General features: G+C 39.5%; 1 protein-coding gene across 5 annotated transcripts in view; it reads right to left on the bottom strand.

The window, feature by feature from the left end:
• Window positions 1-808: 808 nt before the first annotated feature.
• The window catches only part of MAP7D2 (MAP7 domain containing 2), an 86862-nt gene continuing 72526 nt past the window's right edge, over window positions 809-15144 (bottom strand). For 3 of the 5 annotated variants that reach the window (XM_054811230.1, XM_054811223.1, XM_054811242.1), the window contains 9 exons: window positions 10185-10414; window positions 9664-9790; window positions 8142-8346; window positions 7898-8002; window positions 6608-6661; window positions 5865-5943; window positions 4967-5153; window positions 3047-3326; window positions 809-2467 (listed from right to left, as the gene is read on the bottom strand). In XM_054811230.1, coding sequence (XP_054667205.1) covers window positions 3077-3326; window positions 4967-5153; window positions 5865-5943; window positions 6608-6661; window positions 7898-8002; window positions 8142-8346; window positions 9664-9790; window positions 10185-10414 — 1237 coding nt within the window. In that variant the 3' untranslated portion in view covers window positions 809-2467; window positions 3047-3076. The remainder of the gene's footprint in view (window positions 2468-3046; window positions 3327-4966; window positions 5154-5864; window positions 5944-6607; window positions 6662-7897; window positions 8003-8141; window positions 8347-9663; window positions 9791-10184; window positions 10415-15144) is intronic. The other 2 variants (XM_054811236.1, XM_054811252.1) reach the window with 1 other exon arrangement.

Genomic DNA, 15144 nt, shown 5'->3' with positions numbered 1-15144 from the left:
AGTAGAAGTGATTTAACCCCTCAGCTAACAGTACTTGCTCCAGATATTCAGCCAAATCTGTAAAGTTACATTTGAAAGCAAATATAAAGGAAAATATGCAGTATCTTTCTTCATGAACACTCACTTAGCATGCTTCCTTTAGTCTTAGGAAATAAAAGAATGGACAAATCACATGAATGATTCAAGAGTTAATAAGTGAGACGAACTGTCACCATGGAAAGTATTCAAGTACATTCTTTCATTTTTAATTGCGACTCAAGTTACTCGTTAACAATGAAAACCAAAATTGTAGAACGTTTCCCCCCCTCAACATTTCACTAGAAAACTACTAGCAGCTCCAGGTTGGCCTCTTCCTAAGCAGCAGTATGTGCATGTAGCTTGAAGAGAAGTCCAGCATTTATGTTACAGGTCCCCTTACAGAACAGCTCCTGCACGCTCAACAGAACAGCGTCTACCAGCCACAGCTCCCAACTTTTCTTTTCCTTGTCTTCTTTGCCAAGTAATACCTCAGAGAACAGAAGCTGGGTCTGCAAACCGGCTTGCGTACAGTCACCAGCACCCTGGGTGCCACCATTTGGAAGCCCTCACCTTACGGCTCTTCTGCCACCAGTCTGCATTTCCTCCGTTTATTGGCAAGACCTCAGAAAGAAAATAAGTATATGGCAAAGGAAACAATGGCGAAATATTGTGAGACTCTGACAACCACTCCTTCATTCCATATTACACCCTCCTTCAGAAAACACCTGGGAACAAATTAACATATGTGTATTTTTAAATTAGCCATATTTTTGCCGGGAGTAAAAAAAAAAAGCTATGAAACAAGTTAGATTCGTAAATGAAAATGTATTTCACCTTTATACATGCTATACATGTCATGCAAATACAGAAATCTACAGATTATACAAATGACACCATAATAAAATATAATGTGACATTTGTCAAACACAATGCATCACAGCAAAACAAACTGGTTTTGTTTGTTTATTATTTAGGAAATAGATGGAAGGACTAATTTGGAAGACACAGTACCATGCTACAGCTTACTGCACAGTCAAAAGAAAGTATTTCTCTGGAGTACACTAACATAAATAGAGCTGGATTGTTGTAGGTATAATTTCTTTATACATCATACATAATGTCATTGGTTACTTTCCCGTTGCTGGCTTTAAAGAGCACAAGAACGGGGCTACAACTGAGCTCAAGCTACGCTGTGAATTCCCTTAACATGTGGAAAAAAAAAACCAAACAAAAAAAAGCAAAAATGCCCACCCCCCAACTTTTCACGTCTGTGTTAGTGTCCAAAGAGAGTTGTTTATAATTTATTCTTACAAGGAACTGAAGTGTCCTCAAAGCAGCACATGATCTAGCATAAAGTTATCATAGTTAACCAACAGAAATAAAGTTACCATTGTATGGCACAATGTCTAGACATCGTACATCTTGATGTGAAACTTTCCATACAGATGCTTACAGAACATTAAGGGGGCTTGCGGTGTTCCCCGTGTGTGTCTCAGCCTTTGTATTCCTGCTGCAACATTCCCGCATTGTTTTGCTGCTGACTAAATCTTGTTTTGTTGAGCCTATAGGAAGACAAAATACTTCCCCACATGATAGAAAGGCTGCTGGTATTAATCAAGTGTCTGCATCTTCAAACCTTAACATGTTATCTCACCACCCCGACCACTCAACTCGGATCTACTACAGCTATACTATATATATATATATATATATATAAAGGGATTACACTAGGCATTTTGCCACCTTTGTTTACAGGTGTAACACAAGTATGTTTTTAAACACATAGTTGATAGTCGCTCCCGGACTAATTAACATTAACCAGTAAGTGCCACTAGTGCTAAAAGTGTCAACATCACCAGAACTGGATAGCTCCCACGCTCCACAGTCAGTAAGAAGGCTCTTTTGATTCCAGCAGTTGTATATTTTTCAAGCCTCTTCAGATATAGTTTTGAAGTAATACACCTGCATAAAAGTTGCCAGTAACTCCTTATTAAAGACAAAAAAAGATAGGCACAAAACTAAAGTACAGTATATTATTTCATTTCAATGCACTGTGGGCAAACATCATCATTATTTACAAGAAAAAGATGTCTAAATGGATGTATGACAAAGCTTAAGGAAGAATTATTTCAAAATAAAATGCACAGGTAAAAATCACAGTGAAGTGTTGAGATGAATTTTAAATTAAAAAAAGAAATAAGTGCTTTATCAGCAGCTAAAGCTCAAATTCTAATGCAGTCTTCCCTGAAACCATCAAGGCTCTAGATCATTGGTTTCTACCAAAAGCAGCCAGTTATTCAACATATTCCCTGGGAAGACAAAGTTATATTCAGCTCTGATTATTTGAAATCCGGTGTTCAAGGACTGCAGAAGCTTTTTTCAAGTGACAAGCTCATATTTTACTGCCAGTAGCATCACAGGGATATACATCCTCCACAAATTGCTACCTCTGTCAATTAAAAAAGAGAGAGAAGAATATCAAGTCAGCTATGCAAGTTAAACGACTCTTTAAAAAAAATCTACTGTGGCATTGTACTTTGGAACTGTCACTGAAGCCTATTATGTTTTTTTCATATTGTTTGCATGCTTTCCAGGGTAAGTGTTTCTACACCGTGCTGCAAGTATTTACAGCAGCAGAAAAGAGTAAGCAGCAACAATAGCTACCATCTTCTAGGCTGGCCCCACTTTTAACTGTTTTCTTCGTGCAAATAGGATCCAAAGACTCGTAGGAAAGGTATTGTATTAATGAAGAAAAAAAAAGGCAACTCTTCCCACTATGTTCTGAATGGATGAAGGACATGTTTCCATTTACTGGATACCTTCAGTTGCTACGATATGCTCAGTTTGCATCTGATGCCTATTTACAAAGAACTGCAAATATGAAAAGTTATGCTAAATTTAAGTATCTAGGAGACCAGCTTTCTTCCTCTCTCCACATAGGCTGTTTGCAACTGCTATATTTTTCTGGGAAGCTCATAAGTAATCACAGCAATTTATCATACCCAAGATGTTTATCACCATACCGTACCTTTATCTGTTCTGCTGAAAAGCAAGGTTGTCAACAGATAGAATTAAGTGTATTTTCCTGTCCTGGACTATTAAATCCCTCAATCAAGTTTTTGTTACAGTCATCCAGGCTAATGGTATCACTGGACATCTTGGAGTACGTAGCTTGGCCTGTGAAATCCAAGAGATCTTCAAGAGCCTTGGCATTACTTGTCCCATTTTGGTCCAAAGAAACACCGGGCATGAGTTCATTCATGGGTGAATATTCAGGGATAGAGATTAGTTCTTCCTTTGAAACTGGGCTATACAAAAGATAAACAAAAGAAAGATGCAGAGTAAGAGTTGTTTAACTTTTCATTAAGCAACAACCAAATTAATCTTCTGACTGTCCAAAAACTACTACTTAAGGCCAGCTGCAGCAAGCCTTTACCTGGAATACGTCCCAATCCAAAGAGATTACCCTGTTCAGGATGGAAGGTCATACTTAACCTATATTCCTTAAAGATATGGTAGCTGTGTGATGTGAACACTCATCTCTTAAAATCACATTTCTGACAGTTTACTGCTAACTCATTATTTCAGTCCCTGCACCATTCCCTTACTTAAATGTTTATTGCATCCTGCACATTATTGTCCTGACCCTGCAAACATTTACCTAAAGTACTCACACTTCAAAACTTAGAAGTTATTTCTTATGACCTTATGATATACTTCAGACAAAAATCCTGGAATTTAATTTAAGAAATGCTGCTACCAGCTGACACTTTGCCAAGACTAGTATGGCTAGTGCATTTCTGTTTGGAGAAAAGAAGGCAGAGGAAGGATTTTGCAAAGATTTCTAAAACTGTGAAGAAGTGGTGGATAAGTTGAGGGCAAAACTATTGTGTCTCAAATCCTGCAACACAAAACCTAGGGGGTGCCCAGTGACACTAGTAAGAGGCTGGGTTTAACATAGATCAAAGAATATAATTTACCTAGTGAGACTGCACTGTGGAACTTGCTGCCAGATGAGGTCCTGGATGCAAACATTGTCAGCAAGTTGAAAAAGGAGTTTGGATAAACTCATGGGCAACAGGTCCATCATTTGATATTTCAAAGGGCGAGGCAGAGTTGTGCCCTCTAGCACCCCTAACATAACACTTCTGCTTGGTCTTGGATTGCAGAAAGCGGTGGGCTCAGGTGCTCTGCCTAACTAGTTTTTCTTATTGATACTCTCTGAGACCAAATAATAGGCTAGATGGACTTCCGGTCTGTCCCAGCAGGGCATTTCTTACATATTTATGCAGATTTACTGGAAATATTGAAACAGTCTGAGAGGTCAAGTTGGCTTGCTGACTAGGGAAGCATCGTATAAAAATTCCATGTTGAAAATTCACAGCTAGCTTTCTCATAGCAGCCTTAAATTATCAACTTCTTTTTCCTGCAAGTCCTTCCATCAAAATCCAACAGTATTTAATACACACAAAGTTATTTACTAATTTCCATACATCTGTTCCAGTTAAGTACTTAAAATTCTAAATTGATTACGTTCTTTATTCTGTTTGTACAGAGGGAGAAAAGCTCATGCATCACAGCTACACAGTCTTGACACAAATAAAAAAAAAATGGTGACAGCTGACCATATCTACAGTAGCCACTTTCACAGAACAATCTGAAAGGTTTGGGCAAACTTTTATGAAATCTGTAACTAAGGACTGTAGAAGGATTTCAGAGCCCTCCCTCTGGCAAATAGGTGAGAGTGAGCTGAGGTTCTGTTGATCCTTGTCTGAAACAATCAATTTACGTCTTGATGGAGGGGAGTGGAGCACACCACAGTGGACACCTGAATGCCACGTTGTGGGGTAGGTGAGAAGTAAAGCAGTAAAGTATTAATAAACAAAACAGAAAACTTTGTGTGTTTAATATGAATTCCACAATTTCTATTGGTAAATACAGTCTGTACCTCACATCCATGGACTGAACCTCATCGGTTGAATCTTCCATGCTGTTAGATTTCCCATCAACAGCTTCCAGCTGGATAAGTCCTGGAACTGACTTTAGTCCATTAGCGACTACATCTTGGGAAGGGATTACAGGAGCAGCACTTTCCAAGCCTGTATTTTTCAGGCAGGTTGCCAATCCATTGATGTCTATAAAAGAAGGTTAGAAATTATGATAGTAGCAATTTATTTAAATATAGTTAAAAAAATCACCAATGTTTTTAAGTTATAGATTGAGTAGAAAGGAAGACTGACAATGCAGTAGAACTCAGATTCATCTATGAGTCATCATACTATACTGTCAACCCTCTTTTCCACTCTAAAACTGCTCTTTATGCTGCATCTTTTGCATTTGAGGAAGCAGGAAGAGAACGTATTATCTTTCGTCATGTACTAAAAGCCTTAGCCTGGGGAACTAAACAAAATCTAGATAAATGCCAGATATGTATATTTTCTTTAATAATTCTTTAAATACATAGGCTTTTTTTTGTCAAGTCAAATTAAATGTAAAGATTTAGAGTAACGCTATAAAAAGCTTGCCAACTTGGTTGTGTGCAAAAATTTTCTACCTACAAAATCCGAAGGTAGATTGCAGCAACCAAACCTTTTGGCAGACTGGAACTTCTCATTTACAGAAATGCCATGTCAGGTACTAAAATGGAGGAGAAACTTTCTTCTGCTTACGTGGCAAAACAAAGCTGAGTCTCCAGTTTCTAACATTTGTCACTGACACAAATGTAGCTGTTCTTTTTGAGATGAAAGCAAAGAATCTGTGATAATACACACTGCTATGTCTGAGATTACAAAACTCTGAAAGGAACTAACTGTGAAAACAGGTCACAAAAATATGGCAATTTTTACCTGGCTGGTTGAGAACAAGGGCCTTTGGTTGCTTTTCCACATTCAAAGTCGATGGTACCTCCAGTTTTGGCTCTTCCTTCTGTAATGGAGTAATGAGTCAATTGTGTCAGACAAAGAACTGTAACCTTCATGGAACTGATTGGACTCGAAACGTGAGAGTGCCCAGGGCCATGGGGTGGTCAAAGGTCATCGACATGAAGAGAGGATTTTTCCCCCCTTTTTAATTAGGGATTTTTTTTAAAGTTTATTTTATTTTTTTTTTACTTCAGAAAGAAAACATTCTCTGCAAGTAACTGAAGAAACAGTTTCCTTAGTAGAAAACTTAGAAGTGAAATCTTGACTCTCTGTCACTTCCTAGCTGGACACAATTGCCTTGTTCTCAATCCTGCATTCCTGGCAGGCTTAACAGGGAGAGCTCAGTAACTGATTCATTGGCTGGTACAATGCAGAAGACACATCAGAGCAGCAAACACCGCAGCTCCAGCATCCAGGAATGGGCTCTTGCCGCCTTGTCAGATAGTGAAGGGGGTAAGTCTGCAACAGTTGCATAAAGCTGTGTCTCTGCAGCAGTGGCACAACAATAACTGTGACACAGCAACAGTCATTCTCAGTTTGAAATGCAACTAAAATCTGGGTGCAGAGTGTACTTAAGTATACCTACTAACATGGAACTACTCTGGAGTTTAATTTTCACATATGGGTAACAAAACAAAAACCCCCTGCAACCACACACTGTTTCATACCTTTATTTCTGGTGTTTCACTCCTCCTTGTTCTCTTCATTATTTCATCTATTCTCTAGAAATCAAAATAAACCAAAGGATGAGAAGGCAGACAGAATATTTAACACAAGTGACTGATAAAGGAGAAGACAAAAAGAAAAAAACTTTTCTCTACTGTCATGACATCACCCCTGCCTGTCTTGAAAAAGGAAGAATAAGTAAGAAAAATAAACAAAAGACAGAAAACACCTGGGAGCTGGCTTTCACAGATCAGATTTCAGAGAACATGACTTGCTCAGTAGATGCAATTTAGAGACAAACATTTTAATACCAGGTGTTTGCAGTTACAAGTTGCACTCAGCTCTGGAACAAAATGTTTATTTAAAACCAACAGCTATTATTTTCATCTAGATGCTTTTCCAACTATTTCCAAATAGTTCCTTTAAGAACAGTTACGCTTTTTGGAATATAAGAGTAAAATGAAATATCTGAAGTTATTCTTGCTGGAAATGCATAACGTATTACCCTAAATACTTTTTTTTTTTCTTTGTTCATTAAAAACGCTCCCAACAAACCTTGTCTCTTTGCACTAGTGTGAAAGGAAAATATTTTGAATTTAAAGACACTTTGGTTTTGTAGTCTAATTAGCAACTGCAACATGCCTCCAGCTCAGTAGTAAACGGTTACAAATAACATATTGGAATAACATATATGGAAACATGATCTTTTATAACCAGATAGAGGTTCTGTAGCTCTGCAGTTGTCCTCTCTTCCCTGCCACAGAGCTGTAGATAAAGCTAAGTTACGCAGCTCCAGCCATCTCCTACTGCAGCAGTGGCCAGACAGCCCTGCTGCCTCTGTGTAATGCAACCAGAGACAAGCCAGGTGGCAGAAAACCTGTTAGTCACATTAACTTTCCAAACTAATGACACGGACATTTTGTTCAGTAAGTTTTAAAACAAAGTCACTCATGTTCCTCAACAGTCTGTGATGTCCTGGGTTGGGCGGCAATTGAAGTTTGCCTTGGCATGCCGTTCCCTGTTTGTCTCAGGCATTTAACTTCGTGGGCAGAGGCTGATTCTGTGTTTGTTCAGCGCCTAGTAGAAAGTCCTTTGCCTTAGGCAATTTCACTTTGTTACAAATTTTCATGTCCACATTCTCCTAACATGCAAGTAGCAAATATTAAGTTAGGCATAAATATCAATCTGTAATACTTCCAGATTGTGATTTCTAGATACTATTGGGTACTTCCTGGGTTATGTATTTAAACAAGAAATGAAATAATTATCTTAAATGAGACGCAAATATCTACCTTCTTCCGCTCCAGTCTTTCTTGCTCAATTTGCTGCATGATTTGTTCCCTTTCAAGACGAAGTTGTTCAGCTGCCTCACGGGCTTTGATTTCTGCTTCTTCCCTCTAATCAAAATGTGTAAAACACAATTATTTATTTCACACAGATTATCAGATACTATAAAGTATTTACTTATATGTATATACAAATATATGTATACATATATATGTACATCAAGTTTCACATTTGTGTTTGAGATCGTACCTGTTTCTCAAGTTTGGCTTGGAGCTCTTTTTCTTGCTTTTCTTTTAGCATTTGTTCCTCCTCAGCTCTTCTCCTGGCTTCCTCTTCTGCCTTTTTTCTAGCTGCTTCCTCTTCACGTTTTCTTTCCTCCTCCTTCTTACGAGCCTCTTCCTCTAGACGAAGTCTTTCTTCTTCTGCCTTTCTTTTCTGTTCTTCTCTTTCAAGCCTGCAAAAAAATATAACAGTATGTTTAAAAGGTTTCATCTTGTTTAGCATGAATCCTATTGTATGTATGGCATGCAATCAGCAGTAACTGATAATATACACATCGGCATTTTTCATGGAAATGCATGCTAAGATGCAGCAAAGAGGGTGAGCATATGCTCAGAATTCAGGCCGCTATCAAACTTTCATTCCAATCTTATTTTCACCGCCTAAAATATTTCATAGAAATTATAATTTCCCTTGAATAAACGGGTGTGATCCAAAAAAAAGAAAGCATTTCCATTCTAATTTCAATTACAGCTTCAATAATAAAACTAAGTTTCAATAATAAAAACATCCCTCCTCCCCTGTACTTCACACCTAGAATGCTGGTATCCATAAACAAGCAAGTACTGTTTTTCTTTGTTTCAGCTGAAGATAAACAGATTGGATGAGTAGCAGCAAACAAAGTTCACAAAATACAGTGGTACACTAGAAAGCCTGGGTCTAAATGCCACTTGTGTTGCTTCGTGGCCCACTCAGGGACATCATGCTCCGTTGTCACCACATTCAAGAGCTGCTCTGACAACTGATCATTCTTATCCTTGCACATCGGGGACTCAGGAAATATTTCTGTGGAGCCAAACTGGCAGTTGCTGGTGATTCCCCCCACCCATGTTTTCAGTAAGAACAGACACAGTTGAGTTTAGACATACAGAGTTAGTGATTTCATATTAGTGGCTTGAAGGAAGGGCATGATTTGCTGACACTTGAAATCAGCATCTGATGTAGAAAACGACCGAAAAGCTTGCTCCCAGAACAGAGCCAGAACTCTGCTGCTCAGACACAGCAACCTTCATTATGCCCACAGTCTTAAAGCCCTCAACTGCCTACAACAGAGTTGGACAGGGAGATGAACTTCAGGTTAATTTGTTGAACAATACAAGCCTCACCATTTAAGGCATATACTACTACTACAAGACTGTTTCTTCTACATGAACTAGCTCATTTAAAACTGGCTCAAGTATTTTTTTTTTACAACATAAAATGCTTCAAGTATGTCCACACTGCAGTGTACTGTACACTGCAGTGTGGACATACCGTAAGCATTTGGATGAGTAATAGTTTATTCAGGCTTCTTAAAGAGACCAAATTATTATTTTCTAACTTCGCTAGTCATAGACTGCAAAAGACACTATTGAATTATGGGTCTGAGTTGAAAGAAATTAACACTCACACATAAGCTCCCACCTTGACTCTAAAAATACCAAGTTTCAAGCATCTTCAATGATATAGGTTAAATTATTAGGTAATAACTTTCACAAATCAATACAGATACCTCTCACGTTCTTCTCTTTCCTGTCTTTCCCTTTCTTCTTGTTCTTTTTGCAGGCGGGCCTGTCGCCTTTTTTCAGCTAGAATTTTTGAAGCTTCTTCTGCATCAGTTGTTCCTGCAGTGATCTTCCCTAGGAGAAGACAACCAAGGGTGGAAAGTCAGGCAGGGAACAGAGAGAGTGCACAGCACTTCCACGCTCACCCAGCAGCTAAAACAGGCTTGGTTCACGTGGGTATGACACCTTTGCTTTTCAAAAGCATGCCTCAGCATTTTCAGCAGATAGAATACAGGATAGAGGTAAGAGTATCCCTGGATGTCACCTTTTCACACCCTCATTAACAAGTGGTTTTCATACATGGGCAACCCTGGTGAAAACTATACATTTATTGGTTCCAGTATGTACCTTCACACATCCTCATAAGCCTATGACTGAGCAGCTTCATGAAAAGAACAGGTCATCGCTGTTTAAAAGCCTCAGGGACCCATGATAGCTTGCAATATATTCTTACAGTAAGAAGACTCACCTTCACTATTTTCAGTCTTTCCTGCAGAAGCCACAGGCTTCTCAGAAGCCACCTGGCCTGCCTCCTCAGTGCGTGCTCCCGAGGATTTCTGATGACTGACATTTTCTTTCTCCTTGTCTGCTTTCTTTTTAGGAGTTTCCTGGTTGAGAGAAGTAGCACGATGCTTCACAGGAGAAGCTGGATATTGTTTGGCATTTTTAGGAGACTGAGGATATGTCTTTGCAACTGTCCTGATGAGAAAACGAAAATCAAAACAGGCTATTCATTATGCAAATTGGAATCAAGTTCTATCTTTACATATATCATTCTTTCTTGTCTCTGGCTACGTAGTAATATCAGTTGTTTTCAGCAGTTATCCCTGCTGAAATGCAGGGAATTCCTATGCAAGTGATTACAGAAAATTCTTGTTTAAAAAGACCAATAATACTGTCCAAGTTGTAGGAAAGAGATATGGCATCATGTACTACCTAAACCAAATAATTTTCATAGTGGCCATTTCACAACAGTTTTGTCAACATTACTCCATTCAATAGCCCATCTCAACATTTAAAGCAAAGCTATGGCTGCTTTCTCTCTGCAGCAATATAGTGAGTTGCAATGTGCTGCTCTCATTTGAATACAGCCTTCTCAAACATGGTCTTTTTGTAACAGTATCCGATTTTCTAAAATAGCACCAAGTATTACTATATACCAAGGTACAGCTGGGCACCACAAAAAGAGACAGAACTGACCGAACCATTGTAGAGTCAGCTCCACCATTTCAGTTAGCATTTTAATCAGCACCAACACGACAGACTCAAGGATCAAAACTCAGCCCCTGCAACCTTTTACACAGCTGCACTTGTGGTGATGGCAACGCGCAGCAGCAACGCAGCCAATAGCTTGTTTAGCTGTTGCATACTTTAGGTGAAACGATAACCTTGAAGTCAGTCCTGGGAAAGCGGAAGGGAAGATACTATTCACTGAAAACAGGCAAACATTAAAGAGAACAGATTCCGAGGAAACCTAAAACTACGCACAAACACCATTCATTATTTATGTAACACCAGTCACTAGCACTGAATACTTGTAACGCCAAGAAAGGCTGGGCTGTGTGACTAAGTGGTATGGAAGTAAAGAGATTACAATCTTAAAATAATGTTTTATGTGAGTCCCATTAGAAGAAGTAATCTTACATTAAAGTGAACATTACACATGTAGTTTTAACCTTTCTCATGGATATGCAATTATGATATAAATGTATTATCCCTTATCACTTTTTTCATCTACACAATATAGAGTTTCATATACTGTAACACGTTTTCTGAACTATACATTCATTCTGGCAGACCACAAGGCATGAAAAACATGGACAATGGCTTAAAATTAATGGACTGGAGTGGGAAGATTCGTATAGATCTAGCTATAGTATTGTGTGGCCAGAAACTATCATAAGCAGAACAGCATTTACATTACAGAACAGACAAAAGTTAAAATGTCTTTCAACTCCCCCCCAATTCAAGAATCCAGGAGAAGAAAGGGTTCTTTTCCACCATATTATGCTGTATGTGCAAGAGGCTGAGACACCAGAACACAGGGAACTCATTCAGAGCTGCCCAGTTTGTGAGGAGGAAAAGGCTGCAGAGTATCGCACCACCCCGTACTTTCGTATTCCCACTGAAGAGCCACCACAGACACCAAAAGCCCTTGGGCCAGTGGAACAGTAGCACCCAACTAAATTTGAAGATCAGCTCAGGTACTGTCTGCGCGCAGGTCCAGGAGCTCCCTGTCAGCCCAGGTTCTTGCCCGAGCTAAGCTGTAGTTATGCCTGTACCCAGCCTCCTAACCTGCTGACCCTGACCTGATGTCCTGGCCTGTCCTTGGACCTGCCTCCTGAAGGCCTTTGCTGGCTTTCGCTGGACTCTTGGCTGACCCTGGTCACCATCACCAGACCTGCCCTGGTCACTTCTTTTGTCTGCTGTGGGATGCGGTCCTGTGGGTGAGGTCCCTGTCCTTGCCTGCCCTGCTGCCACCCACGGCTCCTGGCTCGCCCTGCCTTGCAGGGCAGCGTGCTCCTGCTGCTCCCTGACAGAAACAGGCTTTGGAAGATGTGGGCAGGCAAGTCTGTTTCCAGCTCTTGTGAAAAACAGCAATGGGAGAAGCCAATGAGATCAGCTGGTGTTGACCCAATCTGGTTTTAGCATTGTCTTTAGTTGTCTCTTTGGGATATAGATGGATTCCCAGGCCCTCCTAAAGACAAAGGCAGAGATTTCAAGACCCCACCTACTAGGTACATCACATACGTGCCTCACCATTACAGTAATTTCAAACTGCATTTCATAAAAATATAACATGTAAATAAAAAGTAAACAACCTTCCTTATGCTTCTCTGCAGCACAGAGGACGCTTCTTGCTAATCAGACACTTCTTCAAAGCATAGTCCCTTCTTGCTGTCTTTGATTCACATTCCCAACTTTACCACACATTCCGTGCAGTGCCTTTTATTTAACTTGTTGTGACAGGAGGAGCACAACAGTCACATAACTAAGGCTGAGTCATTTTCAGTATTAGCACAAAAGTAATTGTTCTCTAATAAAGAGATGACAATCAAATTAAAGAGGTTGGTAGGAAGGAGTCTAGTCATGAGAGCATCTTGCACTGCATAGGAATTAGAGCAGACTAGCTGTACAACTTACCTGTTGGACTAGAAACACATGCTGAATCTATTATTTAAGTAATCCATCTTTTAACTCTTAGACCTGCAGAAATTTTTTTCTTACAGCTCTTCGGCCAGAAGAAGAAACAAGCATGGCTTCGCTTGTTTTAAAGCAACTAAAAGGAAGAAGCCTATAAAAACTAGATTACTGCAAGGATGACAACAGTGTAGTGCAAGGAGTGAAAAGATGAGAAAGCCCATCAGGAATAAGAATCTTTTTTTCAGAAATTTTACATCATTTATTGGATGCCAGTAGAAAGCATTAAATGAACACTATTTTCCCCCTTGTATTTAAAACATACTATCAACTTAGCATTCCTAGACACATGCAGAATTGTTACTGGAAAAATCACTCCTTTTAATAGTACTTAAATGATGCTACTTTTCACCAGAAAGGACCAAACTTGATCGTGAAGACAGAAAAATGGGATTATTAAGGAAAAATGTATAAACACTTGCATAGGGGTCTGCTTAGGTTTACAAAATGTTTTATTTTTGCCTTGGGAAGAGAGGCAAGGGATGTAATGAAACCCTGGTAAGAATGTGGAAACACAGAAGTGTGCCTGATGAGGATCACAGAGTTAAGACAGCAACTCCCCACAATCCAAGAAGTAGTAGCATGTGGTCTGAAAGTTGACTCATCTCAGTCACTAGATTTTACAGGGGAATACAGAAGTGCAGGAAGCATCTTCCTCCCTCCGGGAGGTCTTAGTTTTCTCATCTAACCACCCTGTGTTGACATGGAGGCAGCAGCTTGTAAGAAGCCAGTCTCATCATGACCCCCACACGCACTGCAAGAACCTCTATCACGTCTGAGGATCCAATGGTCCTTAAGTTACAGTGGCTCTTATTTAATTAAAAGAGGGATAGCCCATACTGCAGAAGAATGTCTCAGGAAGAGCACAAGAGGGATTCTGAGCTTACTTTTGCTAAGCATAAAAAAATAAAGTACAGGTAGCATGCAAGTCAGAGGTCACATCCAATTTTGTCCATCAACAGCAAGGGAGAGAACAGCACGCTTTCTTGAAAAGCCAGGTATGTGACAGGTCACCGGTTACAGCAGTTCAGAAGGCTGACTTTAAATCAGAAATCTGGAGCAATGCCAGAGCGGAATTATTTTTTTCATATCTCCCTATTAATTCAACAAAAGCTCTGCTGAAACCACGCCAAAGACATGCATGTTCTCAAGCCCGCTTTCTGAGATTGCTCTGATCACAAGCTATTCCTGAGTTCTGACATTTTTGCCCTGCTACTTGTGATATTTTCTCAAAAGCAGTTTTCTTTCACTCTTAAGTTTTGATCTTTTCTAGCCAGAGACAGGCTCGTTTCTCTTTTATATTTCTTAAAAGAGCACAAACTCAGCATAGGTGTAGAGAAAAGTTATTTTGATAGTTGCATTATTACAGATGTTTTCAAAATCTTGAATTAGTCTCTTGCTAGCTGCTGGAAAAAAACCTCAAAATAGTCTTGATCCAACATTCTACTCATTGTTTTTATCTTTCCAAGGCAAAACAAAGATCAAGAGAAGTAAACGTAGCACACATCAAATAATATCTAAAACTAGGTCACCGTAGAATACAGAAGCTACTTCTGTGAGAAATTCACCACATGCAGACACCTTTCTAATAGGTCATTTTAAAAGCTTTTAAAAGTTTGGGCTTTTTTGTACTACTCTAGGTTCATATTTCATCGGTATTCTGTAATTTGATTGAGCATGTACATTTCTGACATCAAAGCGTGTCCTAACGGCTGCAATGGGATGTCACCCAAAAGAACCACCAGGTTATGGGTTCAGTTAACAGAACGGTGAGCAAAAGGCCAGTGACACAGGCTGGGAACCGGAAACGAACCAAGAACCACCCACCAGCAGCGCTGCAGTCCCTTCTCCCTGCCGCTTTTTCACTCTCATATGAAGTAATGCTTTGGCAAAATAATGTAACACGGAGGCTTGTCAGAGATTTCCATTTTTATTCGCTGGCTTATATTATGGCTTATCTGAAGACACTTAAAACTAAATCCTACTTCCTTGAGTCAGTCAGGTCCCATTGATTTCAAAGGGACCATTTACCCAAAGGCACGTGAAGGACACAGGCTTTATTGTTTTGCCAATCTATAAGATAGGACACTTACCTATTCTCTGAGGGATACTGCAAGAATAAACCAATTAACGTATAGATCTTTGAAGACAAAGCATCAAAAAAATTTACCAAAAAACCTGGTACTATCGATCCTGCGAAAGATCTGAAGAACAGGAGCACTTTACAC

This window comes from Grus americana, chromosome 1, assembly GCF_028858705.1.
Source record: "Grus americana isolate bGruAme1 chromosome 1, bGruAme1.mat, whole genome shotgun sequence".
NCBI classification, from domain to species: domain Eukaryota; kingdom Metazoa; phylum Chordata; class Aves; order Gruiformes; family Gruidae; genus Grus; species Grus americana.
This window is presented reverse-complemented; position numbering and strand designations above follow the sequence as displayed.